The sequence below is a fragment of the Castanea sativa genome, chromosome 6 (assembly GCF_040712315.1).
Source record: "Castanea sativa cultivar Marrone di Chiusa Pesio chromosome 6, ASM4071231v1".
Taxonomy (NCBI): domain Eukaryota; kingdom Viridiplantae; phylum Streptophyta; class Magnoliopsida; order Fagales; family Fagaceae; genus Castanea; species Castanea sativa.
This window is the reverse complement of record NC_134018.1, coordinates 2,001,332-2,016,880: the sequence shown is the minus strand read 5'-3', so window position 1 is coordinate 2,016,880 and position 15,549 is coordinate 2,001,332. Positions and strand designations below refer to the sequence as shown.

The 15,549-nt window shown below is 31.0% G+C and overlaps 1 protein-coding gene across 1 annotated transcript; it reads left to right on the top strand.

Moving 5' to 3' along the window:
* Positions 1–222: 222 nt before the first annotated feature.
* LOC142641396 (heavy metal-associated isoprenylated plant protein 47-like) lies at positions 223–1,439 on the top strand. The gene is made up of 3 exons (XM_075815824.1): positions 223–358; positions 668–746; positions 842–1,439. Exons 1-3 carry the CDS (start codon positions 353–355, stop codon positions 1,150–1,152), a joined length of 396 nt encoding a protein of 131 aa, XP_075671939.1. The 5' UTR covers positions 223–352; the 3' UTR covers positions 1,153–1,439.
* The last annotated feature ends 14,110 nt before the right edge of the window (positions 1,440–15,549 follow it).

The window sequence follows — 15,549 nt, the reverse complement described above, 5'->3', positions numbered from 1 at the left end:
GAGGAAACGACGGTTAAGTTGCCACGCATGCAAGTTGACTCGGTCTATGGAAAAACCGCGGTCTTTAGATGGTTTGCCATACACACTACCGATTCAAATAACTGTTTGTCTGACGACTAACGAGTAACGACCGTGAATCCCTTGACTGCGTCCACACAGGTCTCTACTCTCTAGTCCACGGCTAAGCTCTCATATTATAAATTGACACTCTCTGAGCAAAAACCAAAATACAGAAACTATATCATCTCTCTCTCTCTCTCTCTCTCTCTCTCTCAAACATTCATATCATATATACAGATTGTCTTATTATTATAATATATATAACAATCCCATTTGTTCCATACTATCAAACATGAAGGTAATCCCTTTTTCCACATTGAAATAAAAATGCATACAGAAGTTCGAGCGTTAATCTAGTGATACCACCAGGCACCCTTTATGTATGGTGTTACGTGTTTAGAGTTTGAACCTCACATTTTTCATCCTCTTATTCACCTAACCAAAGAGAGTAAAAGACCCACATGCATGAAAGTGAATGTACTTTTTTAGTAGTATAAATAAATGGTAGAAAAAAATTATTAAAAATAGGCTTTATTTTTTATTTATTTATTATTAATTCTGTTAAAAGATACTAATGTCTTATATTATATTCATCTAATGGGTGCAGCAAAAGGTAGTAATGAAGGTGCAAATGACTTGCGAGAAATGCAGAAACAAGGCCATGAAGATTGCAGCTGTGGCACAAGGTGTGAAACTTTGCATCAAATTTCAACTCTCATTTGCTTTTGAAAACTGAAGTCAAGGGGCTGATTCCTTTTATATGTTTCTGAATATCAAACAGGTGTGACCTCTGTGGCGATTGAAGGAGCAGATAAAAGTCTGGTGGTAGTGATAGGAGATGGAGTTGATCCGGTTAGCTTGACTCGCTCACTAAGGAAGAAGCTTGGCTCTGCCACCATTCAGAGTGTGCAAGAACTGAAAGCAGAAAGTGCTGAGAAGAAAACAGACCCAACTCCAACTTATTATTATAGCCAATATCCTCAGTACCCCTTGTACCATGCAAATACAGTAGCTTATCCGGAGCAGTACCCCTTGTACCATGCAGATGCAGTGGTTTCTGATCAATACCCTAGCAATTGTGCCATCATGTGAAAGACATATTTGCTGAATAATTATATCGCAACCTGTTCCATGATATGTAAACATTTTGTCTTTGTTTAGTTCATGCTGTTGCATGTTTTTTTTTTATTTTTTTTTTTGTCTCCTACATGTTTCTGCTGAGCTGATAAAATTATAATTGTATAAAAACAAGGTATTGTAATAAGTTAATCCTTTTTGTAATGGCCAAAATAGCATGCCTTATTATGAGGATAATACTTCATGTGCCGAATGAAACTAAAATTTCCGATAACTAGATTTGTTATAAAAATGCACAACTCCTTGACATTTTTGATGCAGTGTTGAGATTCGATATCTTCTCCGATCATACTCATTATCTCATTCTTTTTTCTTTTTTTCTGTAAGTGATTATCATGAATCAAAATCAAAGCTCTTCCAACCATATAATATATTATATATATAATTATAAATTATATTTTGAACCATATATATATATATATATACACACCAATAATTAGTGACATGACCAAAGTCAAAGTCAAAGTCAAAGAATGTTCAACTGATGAATTCTCAACGACTTGCTGCAGTTGAGTGGAAGATTCGTATGTGAACAATTGTTAACGGGAGTGTAAACTTCGCATGAGAACATTAAGACATTTTTTTTTTTTTTTTTTTTTGAGAATCAAACACTAACACTTAAGACTGCTTCTACATACTATTCCAGAAAACCTGTTATTATTGTAAGTCATGTGCAATACCAAACCTAAATGTGAAATCCTATCAATTTCAACAACTTTCTATGTTCCTCGTGAACCTCACTGGAAGATGGTCTAATTATCTAAAATGTCTGCAATAGGAAAAATGCTAAAATTAATATAAGATTTATTACCTATATAAATTTTACAAGTGTAATGATACAGTCACAAACTATTTTATAATATTTTTACAAAATGTTGAAGTAATCAATCCTTTATTGATTTTCATCTAAACCCACCATTAATATCACTTTTTTCATTTATTAATAATCACTTACTTCATCAGTTATTTGTAAAATAATTTATATTTCTAGTATTATTCAATTTACAAGCTAATGTTATATATAATGAATTTGATTGGTAGAGCTTCAACTATCTCTTTATGATTGGTGGCATATCAATTTATAAATTTAATATTGTAAAACTTATAATACATATAACACTACTCTTGCAACAATTAATAAGACTAAACATTCAAATATTGGGAAACATACATGACGGTAAGTTTATGAGATCAATTGGTAACCCAGATCACATTTGAGCGCTGATTCCACAGTAGTTTGTATTTATTTGTAACTTTAGTTTGTCCTAGGGTCAAATAAAAAATAGTTTCTTCATCAAATCTCATCATTGTTCCGCGATCATGTCATTTGATATCTTATGTTTCTTTTTTTTCTTTTTTTTTTTCATTTTGGGCAAGCAATAAAAGTTAGATTCACTAATAACTCACGTGTCATTGAACAATAACTTTATAATCAACATCGTATAATTGGCTGTCGAACCTAGAAATATTGAAAGTATCATTGGAAAATCCTTTTCTTTTCTTTTTTTGGGTAAGAATCATAGAAAAATCCTTCAAATCTTACTCTTTACAAAAATATAAACACTATGATTAATACCTCGTACAAACATGTGAGCTAGTATGGCAAAGGAATCAGAAGACTTAAACCTGGAAGGAATTGAAGTAAAAACAAAAAATAAACATTATTTGTTAAGTAACTGATAGATAGGGGTGTCAATGAACGGGCTTGTGCTTAGCTTGAGAAAAAAATTGCTTAAAAAAATTATTTAGCAAATGAGTCCAACACAAGCCTAACTTTAGATTTGACAATTAAGCAAGCTAAATTCAAATATAATAATTTGTTTATGAATAGACTTATTAATATGAGACTCAATTTAAGCACATATATATATATTATTTTATATATTTATAGACACACACATTAATAAAGTGATGTACACAAGTCGCAATAATAACTTATTCTTCTCTTTCAGAACTTAAAGGTTCAATATGTAGAAGCTTGGATTTTCTCTTTGAATACCTTAAGGTCTCCGCCTCTATAACCTTATTTCTTGCCTCTAAAAATTGTGCAATAAGTGGTTTATAAAAGTGCACAAAATATGGTTAAAACTTAATAAAAATACTTTTCTCATTACAATTTGGAGCCAAATTCCGTAATTTTCATGCCCTTCCCGTATACAACATTTTGGGTTAAGTTTAAACTATAATATCTCACTCGTTTTAAATCCAAATTAATGAGGTCATATTTGTTTCCATTTTGAAGCCCGAATATCAACTATACAAAGAAACAAGTGTCGTGAGAAATCCGTTTGGACCTAACATTCACAATGAACTTAATTAATTCTTGCATGTGCTATAGTACTTAACAATAAATGTGCCGTTTGTCACCATAGAAGAAAACCAGATGACTTCTGTGATCAAGGACTAACGATCACTCCCTAAAAAAAAAAGAAAAAAAAAAAAGGACTAACGATCACAGACTTGTTTGCTTCGTTCCCTATATATAGTGTGAGTTTGGGAAGCCCACTTTGTGCGTTTCTAGCTCACACGATTTTTTTGTGTGGGTCTCGTGCATTATTCACAGGACCTACAAGTACTTTTTTTAGCAAATTTTTCTTTAAAACTGAATCTCACAGCACTATTCATACATTTTATGATTATTTTGCTACAGTGTTTTTGGTTTTCAATTTTCAGTTTTCAGCAATAAACAGTATCTAAACAGACCCGTAATATCTTCAATTCTGTACCCGGATAAGTGATTTTAGAGTTCAGACTGCTATTTAACAGTCCTAGCTATATAGGTGACATTACATTTTTGCTCCAAATGTAAAATCACAAAACTTGAAAGTTTCGATTCCAGGAAGTAACTGCAAGAGGAACCAGGCCTAGACAAAGCAACTCAAGCTGAAACTTGTTCTATTCCTTGTACTTTACGTAAGTAAATTTTGCAGAAGACTGTTAAAGTTATTGTTAGTTTTTATACAAACTTAGGTAATGGTAATAAAAAATGTGATTAATACCAAATAAAAATTAGAAGTGATATTAGAAATTATACAAATTTTATTACATAAATTTTACAAATTTTATTACATAAATTTTACAAATTAATATATTACTAATCACCAAAAAATTAATTAAAATATTCATTTATTATGTTGTTGAAGTTAAACTAATCATATTTATTGCCATAATAATTTTTCAAAGTTTTGTACCATGATTGTCTCTTTAACAATTTCAATTTCAAAAACATTATGATAGATCCCTTAGTTGTTTTTTGTGTTACGATTTGACCAAAAAAACAAAGAGGTTGAAACATGAATTTGTAAAACTTGTACTAGTAAGTTTTTTTTTTTTTTAATCTAGTGATATACTAAGATCTTTTTTTTTTTGGGGGGTGGGTGGGGAGCCTTAAAAGTCTTCAACGTATGGGTAGTACTTTGCAACAGTTGGCCGAGACCCGTAATCTTTTATTTATTATTTATGATTCATTTCAAAGTGGTGGGGGGGGGGGGGGGGGGGGGGGGGGGTGGCGGCGCCTTAAAAGTCTTCAACGTATGGGTAGTACTTTGCAACAGTTGGCCGAGACCCGTAATCTTTTATTTATTATTTATGATTCATTTCAAAGTCAAACTCAAAACGTAGTTCTTGAAAAGTGGGAACACCGGAAAATTAAGGTTGACCTAAAAGTCATTGGCGAGCTCCATCCTATATTTAATCAAGCTTTTTAACGTATGCTCCACTTTCCTCTTTCACAATCGTAACCAGAACCATCAATTTAGTCATGGTCCTAGTGTCTGGGAATAAGCCAAAAATAATTGTCATCTACATGCACCACCAAACCAGATATTGTCTTGCATATATCCATCTTATACACAAGGATAAATAAATAAAAATTCTGGGTCTATTTATATTTTATCTTCTAGTCTGTCAATTATTTTTCTAGAGTGCTGAGCAAAAAAGATCCCAAATAAAAATTCTAGAGTGAGGGTTTTTTTTGTGTGTGTGTTGAGAAGCTAGAGTGCCATAATTAATTCCTAATTCACTTCTTAATTGACAATTTTTCCTAAAAAAATTTATAATTTACTAGTCGCTAACATGTACGATACACGAAAAACTATTGAAAATTAGTCTAAAAAAATTGGATTTTTTTTTAATATTGAATATATTATTTTTCATGTCAAGATCTAAGGAAATATAATTATAAACTATTTTACTGGTGTTGCATATCAGTTTGATATTTTTAATCCCTTGGTTTTAGTGGGTCATTAAAAATACTAAGTTTGTGGCATCTAGCCAAAATGTCAAGTTTTCAAAATTGGCCTAACGTAATTGTTTGTTCTCGCTAGTGGCCACACAATTGCAGTGTCATTTTTTAATCGCAGATAAGTTGTAGAATATGCTATATAGATAATCTCAATCATTGCAAATTTAAACTTGTATCTAATTAGTTATATACATATATTAAAAATAATTATAACATACTTATATTTAGGAAGACTATTAGATATTGTAATGTTGCAAATTGAGTTTTCATTATGCAAAGTTTTAATGTACTAAATTGTCAATGATGTTGATTACTTTTTTTTTTTTATAAAGAATTTCAATTTATGACGTCTGTTCTTAATTAATGACAGCTTTTTTATCATCAAACCAAGACACTAATCAATTTTTGATATAAACAGAGATTGAACCACAAATCTCTTATTCAATCATCAGAAACTTTATCAATTGAACTAACTGAAACTTACATGTTGATGACTTAGAATGCCTAAATGCACATTAGAAAAAACAAGACTATCAAGGCCTAGTCAAACCAAGAGGCGTAAAATCTAATAATAATAATAATAATAATAATTAAAAAAAAAAAAAAACAAACACTTTCCAAGATTAATTTGGCACAAACCATGAAGTTAAAAGTATCAGTGATCCCAAGTTGGCAAGAGCTAGCAAAGAATAATCTTCAAAATGATCAAATTTCAAATTTCAATATTAAATGCATGGCATATGAAGTACTCAAGCAAAAACCAAAACCAACAATGTATATAAGAAATGCAAAACAGAATGTTATGTGATTTTTAAAAGCAAAATTTACGACCTGGACATTATCACTGAGCTAGAAATTTTTATTTTTATTTTTATAATTTTATTTTATAAAAGAACTCAAAGATCTCAATAATGAGAACAAATTGAATACATCCAAAGACAGTTGATTGGTTATATTTTGGTCTGCCTCAACCTGTTTTTATGTTGTTTGATCTTGGAAGTAGTTTTTTGGTGAATGAATCTGAGGGTTTATAGAGTTTTTTAAGAGGTGGGTTAAGAAAAACAAAACATGGCACCAAGAGAAATCATATCATTTCTATGAAGAAGAAAAAAGTAATTACAAAATCATAGAATTAAGCAACCCAGATTCCCAAATTTCTATTTGTCCTGAATGTTATTTAACTTTCCTTTTGGAGTTTGGATCAAATTGTAGAGCATAAAGTGAAATATACATGTAACAAAATTTAAGAAACAGAGAATTACATGTATGTAGAACATAATCATATCACATGCGGAAGGAAGAAGAGGGGTACGTAGTATTGTTTTTTATTGTTAAAAAATTAACCTTATACATCCTGCCAGACTCTTTGACTCTCTCATCATGAACCCATCCATAGAGCAGCCAACCAAAGCCATGGGAATTGTTGTCATACACTTTGTCCATTTGTAGATTGCCCTACCTTGGATTTCGCATAATTTTGGATATAGTACGACCATCTCAGTGGTGACAAACTAAAAGTAATGAATGAGTTCCGGTGTTCTTAGAAATTATTTAAGTCAATGTAGTTGGCTTCTTTAATCATATTTTGTTTAGCCATTGAAGCTCTATGAAGTTTGAACAGAGGTAAAGAAAATAAAGGGTTTGTTGGGAGGAGGAGAGAGGTAGTGATTGGGTGGGAAGTAAAAAAATTAAGAAAAATATTGAATGTAATTAGAAAATAACAAAGATGTGTAAAATTGTGAAACTTTTAAAACTTATGTGTCATAATATAAAGAAGTCAACTATAAGTCAAATCTCAAATTTCTTTAGTAACATAGTATTTACTATTTAGCCCCATAAAGTCTTTACCGTTCTCTTATCATGAAACTACTTAAAACTATGCCTTTTTTCCTTCTAATATTCTCATTTTACCAGGATATTCATTCACAAAGATTCTAAAATAATAACAATAGATAAATAAATAATAAATAAAACAAACAAACAAACAAATAAACATGACCCATCAGTGTACCACTATATATGGTCCAAGCAAGGTTAGTAAAGTAGAGCTTACTTTTTGGTAACGACTAAAAGAGCATTTGTAAACTAGGTTTGCTGGCAATTAAGTATGTATATATATGTGCGCAAGTTTTAACTGTAAAAAAAAAGGTCAATTATTTCCATTCAGTTTATAGCTTTATATACAGTAGTTTTGAAAGTCTCACTTTTATTCAAGTACGGCTGAAAATAAAGAATAAAAAATACTTGTACAAAACTATTTTTAAATAAAATAAACTAATAAAGTAGAGTTTTACTAACTTATGCCTTTTAAATATACATTAATATATCATTTTAGGAAATTTTTATAAAAAAATGTTTAATTTCTTTACAGTTTTTTTTCTTATACAAAATAGAAATTCTACTATAACATAATTTTTAAGTATATATATATATATATATATATATATATATATATATATATATATATAACTCCTTCTTAAAATAGATAATTAATGTTCATTCATTAATAAACTCATCCAAACAATTAATATATGTTCATCCATTAGTTAAGTTTCCTATAAAAATTAGCCCATCCAAACACTTTTTAAGATAAAGGCCCACTTATGTTAAATTTGTGCAAAACAAAACTGGGCTCACTTGTGCAAAACAAAACTCCCTATGTTAAATTTCCTACCTGTATAATTGTTTTGGTTCCAACTGGGCTCACTTGTGCTTCAACAGAGCTTGGATAATAATTACCACAAAGTGTCTCTCCTTACAATTTGATATGAATCATGCCTTGGCTTAAGTCGACGACACATTGTGCATCGAACTCGAGTCAAACTTGCAGCATCGACCTAGAACAATTTCATTAATCAAACAAATGGTAGTACAAAATTAAATTTAAATTTAAAATAAAAAGTAACTCATAAACCCTTTATCCAAATATTGGGTTATGAGTTGTTAAATTACCGATTGTTCTAAAAGTTTAAGTTCTTAAGAAATGGTGAATTAAATTACTTAACCATAAGTCCATAAGTCTAATATTCCCCTTCACTTGTGGGCCTAAACTTCCCCTTAATAAGTGGGGGCTCAACAAGTAGGAATTTAACATTTTAAATGGGAGGTAGAGTAAAGTTAGGGATCGAACTCAGAATCTCCTGTTCTGATACCATGTTAAATCAGATAATTAAAAATGTTTCCAAGCCTTACCTTTTACGTTCAAGGCATTTAAGCTGTTAGGAAATTGTGAACTTATTTTCACATGAACCTTTTTTTTTTTTTTTCACAATTTAATCTACAACATATACAATTGTGCATTTTTTTTTTTGGGTAATACTAAAGGTTATACAAGAGTTACACCTTTTGTAAACCATTGATTACTATTAGATCTAAGGATCAAAAACACTCATAGCAGTATCATTATTACTCCCTAGAAATTAGTGATTTAGGCATTAACTCTTCTTATTAAAAAAAAACCACAGCATTAACTTCTTCTTTTTTCGCCAATATCATCATCTTCTTCCTCTTGTCTTTCTTTTTGCATTATACTTTCAGGCCTCCATCATGAATGGTGGTTGGAATAATTATGAAAATAACATCTCAAGTCTTTTTTTCTTCTTAGACTCGTTGTTGGAAAAAATTCTGAAAATAACTCTCAAGTCTTTTTCTTCTTGCTAGGCTCGCTGTTGAAAGAATTCTGAATATAATGTCTCTATATATAAACAAAATATTTTAGTCAAGATTCTCTCTTAATGTTAATGTGAAAGTTCTTCTAATGGTTCCTCCACAAAGAAATTTCTTCAACAGAAAACACGTTATCTACTTAAAAACTCCTTTATAGATACAAGACTATTATTAATGGTGGTAATGGAAATCCAAATTTAAGAAATATATTTTCACTGCAATAGTTTTAGAGCACAACGTCAACTATGAAATTACTTAGTAATACCAGACGAATAAACAAAAAAGAAGCTCAGTGGTTGCTTTTTGACCCAACTATGAGATTTTTATGAATGGTGGAGGCCTGAAAGTATGGTGCAAAAAGAAAGACAAGAGGAAGAAGATAATGATATGGACGGAAAAAAAAAATAGAGTTAATGATGTGGTTTTTTAGGAAAAAAGAGAGTTAATGATGTGGTTTCTTAGGCATTAACTCTTCTTATTAAAGGGAAAAAAAAAAAAAACCATTGATTAACTCTTCTTATTAAAGGAAAAAAAAAACCATTGATTAACTCTTTTTGCACTATACTCTTCTTATTAAAGGGAAAAAATATATTTTATTTTGAAAGTAGACTAATTATAAATAATAAAAAAAAAAAGTTTGGCTACAAACTTAGTTATAACTTATGGCTACAACTTCACTCAATATCTTTTAATTGGATGTGAATTTTTACAAATCCAATATTGGATTACATTTTCTTATTATATTCTCTACACTTGCAAAATTTCTAAAAGATTCAGGATCAATAGCTGTGTCATTAATCAATTGTTTAAATTGCAAGTTTTTATAGTCTGAAATTATGCATGAAAAACAAATTTATGGATCATATAGTTAATAACATCCGATTGGTACAAAATTTGTGTATTAAGGGCATAAAGAACATACAATCTAACTGTTAGATTTTCAAAATATGTAGCAATGTTAATGTTTTTAAAGGTTGTAACCTTAGACTTCAACTAAGTTTGTAACTAAACTTTAAAAAAAAATTATAAATATATTAATTATAAGTATAATAAAAGTTATTTTTTTTATAAATTTTATCGAATTATGCTAATTGACACTTTTGATTTGATGTCTCTAAAAACAATGTTCAATGTTGGAAATTTTGAAATATCTACTAGTATTAGATTAAATGGAATTAGTTTCCATTTATAATCATATGCAGAGGTCTACTAGTTGCTTCTTAAGCTAAGTAAAGTCTCCGTCTTTGTCTTTATATAAAATCAAAGTCTTCCTCTTTTTGATGGCTTCTTCTAATCTTGAGACATAAGTTCTTGATATACTATATTTTTTCACATCATTATTCTATTATATATTTTTTTAATTGAGTTTGGTTTCTAAAATAATTTTTAATAAACATCCTATAATTCATACAGTAATACCCTTGATTAGAATATTGCTACAAATAAATGATTTTATATGCAAACAAAATCTTAATAAATGCCTAGTGCCAACTACAATACTTATCAAAATATGTATTTGGAAAAAAAAATAATAAAGAGCTAGCAGACATATATTGTTGAAAATTAATATGGATTGAGTTCTATTAAGTATGTCATATTTGAAAAAAAAATATATATATATATATATTTTTAGAATCTCACTTATTTTTTAAAACCTCAATAAACAACACTTAGCCATTTATTTATTTTTAAGGAGACAAGATATATATTCACAATTGATAAGACTATAAGAATAAGAGTATGACCGGCTTAAAAGAAGAAGAAAAAAAAAAAAAAAAAGTAGTACGAACTCAACCAAAAAAGAAAAAAAAAAGTATTGCAAACATATTTGTAAAGTCATTGGCAAAAAAAGAAATATATGTAAAAAGTTTTAGATAATAAATAAGGAGAGAGAAACAAAATTGCTATAATTGGTATCAGAGCCTTGCATTCTCCATGCACATGCACTTATCACACACACATGCAATTTTAAAAAACTGGTAAAGCCTCAGCATCAGTTTCTCTCTCCTTTGATTAGTATACTTGAACTATTGTCCTGATTAGTATGCTCTGTGATTAACAGTTGCCACTTATTGTGGATCCTCTGTGATAATCACATCAGAAAACGGGATTTGATAATCAAGTAGAAAACTAAGGAGTTGTACTAAAAGTGTCAAAGAATTATTTTTCTCGAGTAGTCTAGTGGACGTGAGCCTAGGAGTGGCGTTTTAGTCCTGTCAGATCTTAAGAAAATTGTTCTTCATTTTAGAAACAGTCATGGCCAGTTCCAGTTCATCATCCTCAGCAATCACTGATACCATTACCACTTCTTGTGATCTTTCCCTCAGAAAATCTACTGCAAATAGATTAGAATATTTATATGAAATATCCCATATTCCTGAAGATAGTAAAATACCTATTACAGACTTTCCCATTGTAAATCCCTATACAGTGTTTGATAAACCCCAAAAAACTTTCAAAAAATCCATAAAAAAATTTCTAGGTCCTTCTCAACCCTCTAGTGTTAAAGAGTATGTCCAAGCTTCAAAATTTGACCAGTTTAATATTCCAGCCAGTGAGAAAGAAAACTTTATCACTCTTGCTCTTCCTAGAGAATTTGTCATCCCATGGCAAAGACAAGGTTATACTCACCTCCATTTTGGTGCAGTAAGACTCGCACTCACTTTTCATGGCAGAAAAGGACTCCCTATAGCTTCTAGAATTGCTCTCCTTGATTCTAGATTTATGGAATATCATAATGCAGTCATAGGTACAGTCCAAACCACACTTAATGCAGGAACAATATTTGTCACCCTTTTCCCCAATTTCAACATGTCTCTCAGAGACCCACACCTTTGTGATGCTCTTAAAGTTCAAGTTCAGATTACAGGAGCTTCTCAAGTTCCAGATACTTTTGCAGCCACACTTCACTACCAGCTTGCCTACTGACTCTAGAACCATGCTTTTGATGTAGCCATACCAGAGATAGCCCAGTCCAATGATGCTCTTTTGATCCAAGTAGATCCAGGCATGACACCCATGTGTACATTTGTTCCAAGACAGTTGGATAAAGAACAGATGAAAAAAGTTTTTCCAGAGAAATGGATTACAAAATATGAGACTCTCCATCAGGCATCTCAGCCAATCCAGTCCAACACTCCTTTCTTCATCAGAAATCAAAATGGTGATGTTGAAGTCAGATTTATGACAACCACACCAGAATTTATGCTTTATGGATCAGCTGCTCACAAAAAGTAATATAAAACAAATAAAAATATAAGAAAAATGTGGATTTACTGACCTGCAGCCACATTCACTATCGCCAAGGAACTAATAGCCATGAGAAGTTGAACCAACATCCTTTCTCTTTGACATTGGTAACTTTGAAAATTATCGGTGAATAAAAAGTAGTGTCATGACTCATGTAGGGATAAAAGGCCCATAAGTGTATATTGGGTCGTGGGCCTTGTCTGAGGACGTCTAGTAGTCCGAGGACAAGAAGACAATAGGGAAGAAGTGCGAATCAAAAGGCCACGGACAAAATATGATAGGGAAGGTTTGGGAAGGTAGTCCGAGGAGGAATGCCTCCTCGGCTAAGTAAGGTAAGGTCAGAAGGCTCAGTCTACCATTAAAAGCCACCATCCAGAAGATTCTACTGGTAATGATAAGCATCAGGAGAGCATGAGACAAAGGGAAGTTAAGAAATATCTAAGGGAAAGCTGCTACCACCGTATTGAATGCTCTGCAGCTAACCCTCTGGCTGCATTAATGTGGAGGTGATTCCTGAATAGTGGTTAGCAACCTTACAGCAACTCCCAAAAATTTCAAGAAGGTGCTGATGGGACAAAAATCAATGCCAACAACTTGACCTACACGTAGATGATGGAGATGAAGGAAGGAGAGATATAAAATGGAGAAGGAAGACCCTTACAGGAGGGGTGATCGGAGATTAGAGAATGAAAAACACTACAACAATTAGAATTAGACTTGTAACCAAATTGAAAAGAAATATTTATATAAGAACTGGTCTCCCCGGACCGTGCCGAGGAGGTTTTCCTTAGGCAAAACCTTATTATTCTTGTTTTCTTACCATCTGGGCTCACTATAATTATTGTCTAATTTGTTAAAACCTAGTTTTATTGTACGCTCTCTACAAATTCATTGTATTGGGCTCTTTGGGCCTAGATACTTTCTCATTTGGGCTTAGGTACCAAAGTGCGTCCTTACAACTCATACAAATGATGATAGGCCTTTTTGTTTATAAATATGGGATTTACTAATGTATGCCTTTATGGCATATATTACTAAACCATTTTTTTTAAAAAAAAATTATGAAAAAACGTAAAAGTAATTAATTGTTTTAATAATTTTTTTTTCAAATTTTTATAAAAATTTTCCTAAAATAAATGGTTAATATGTGCCTTTAAGGCACACATTAACTAGACCCTATAAATATTACTACCAAATGATATGAGTGACCGTAACTTATTTGTTTGTACAAAAAGATGCCGGTTACGATAAATCATTTGAAGTACCTAATTTTGATTCATGATAGTTACTCACAGTACTACGACGTGTCACAATTGTGTTGTGTTTTACTCATTTGTTTTTGTACTTACACTCCATACACATCATATTAAAAATTGTATGCTTGATGTTCGAAATATTTATACAGATATTCATAATAAAATATAAACGGTCATACTGTATATCTTATATGGATAATGTAAACTAATGAGTATGTGATAATTACTTCTTAAATAAAAAAACTAGTGTGTCTAAAATGATAGGAGAAGAGAAAGCTTAAAAAAATGTTAGAGTTCTGAATTGTTATAACAAATTTACTTTTTGTAATTTTTCGATTTAGTCAGCATATGAAACATTATCCACATAAGGCTGGCTATTTTGGCCATTAAGCAAAAGATTAACTTATAACAATTATATAGATGGAGCTGAAAAAAGTTCGATTTTGTTGATATTGTTTGACTCACCTCAACGAGAATCCCACGGCAATTTGCATAATATAAAAAGGTCCTCTTGGCACGGAAATATTTCAAATTTAAGTCCATGCATGAGATTTGATACATAATAATTAACAAAACACCGACTCTAACCTAATCCTTAAGATAATAAGCAGCAACCAAATTATGTAAGCGTCAAAGAAAATGATGCATTCACACTTCATCGTTATATATATATATATATATATATATATATTATCTTGAGTATTGCTAAGGACAAAAATATTTTTTCACAATTTTTTTCTCACAAAAGTTAACATGGATTCGTGTCCTTGTAACAATATATATAAACTAGTTTTTTTTTTTTTTTTTTTTTTTTACTTGTAATTATTGTATTATGAAACATATAGGAGACACATGGAAAACAACATACAAGAGCATGAACAAAACAAAGACAAAAAGTTTACATCTCAATTGACCTCATGGGGCTGCAATATTCATCAAATGTTTGTCACATGATGGCACAATTACTAGGGTATTGATACCACTGCATACATGGGGTATTGTGGATATTGGCTATAACATATAGTTCGGTCTTTTTTCTCAGCACTTTCTGCTTTCACTTCTTGCACACTTTCAATGGTGGCAGAGCCAAGCTTCTTCCTTAGTGAGAGGGTCAAGCTAACCGAATCAACTCCATCTCCTATTACTACCACTAGACTTTTTTCTTAGGGAGATAGGGTTTGAACCCTAAATACCAAGCACCACAGTGTTGGTATCGTTGGCTAATGCTCAAACCCTATGAGTACCGCCTTTTTTTTTTTCTCTTCTATAGTAAGAAAAAGGGCTTACCTTCATGTTTGATACTATGAAACAAATGGAAAGTGTGATTATTATGAGAAAGCAAAGAAATGATAGTGTCTATTTATATTAAAGAGCTTTGTGGTAGAAATCTGTTGACTGACTTATACACGAACAATTAGTTGAAAAACCCACGGTTTCCACAGACCGAATCAGTATGCATGCATTGCAGTTTCGAAGCCATTTCCTCTCTTAATCTACTTGTATACGTATATATAAATGTATGTTATTCTAGAATCCTTAATTTCTAACAATGTTCAAAATTAATAAAAGTCAATCTTTGCTTGTGTATTACTTTGATTTTGCACTCAACTTGTCATCCTTCCGAAAGTATATAGTAGTAGCCGGCTTATTATCATCAAAACATGTACATTAACTTATTACGTAGAAAGCCCTGAGTACAAGGCTTTATAAAAAGTACTTCATATGTTTAAAAAGAGCAAATAACCTATCAAAAGATTATCCTAAATTTGTGCAAAACAAAACTCCCTATGTTAAATTTCCTACCTGTATAATTGTTTTGGTTTGCTTCAACAGAGCTTGGATAATAATTACCTTAACAATTTGATAAGAATCATGCCTTGGCTTAAGTTGACGACACATTGTACATCGAACCAGAGTCAAACTTGCAGCATCAACCTA

What these genes read in the sequence shown, in the direction of transcription:
- LOC142641396 (XM_075815824.1), top strand. An exon ending in GATTGCAGCTGTGGCACAAG is followed by an intron (nt 747 to 841) that starts GTGTGAAACTTT and finishes AATATCAAACAG; the next exon opens with GTGTGACCTCTGTGGCGATT.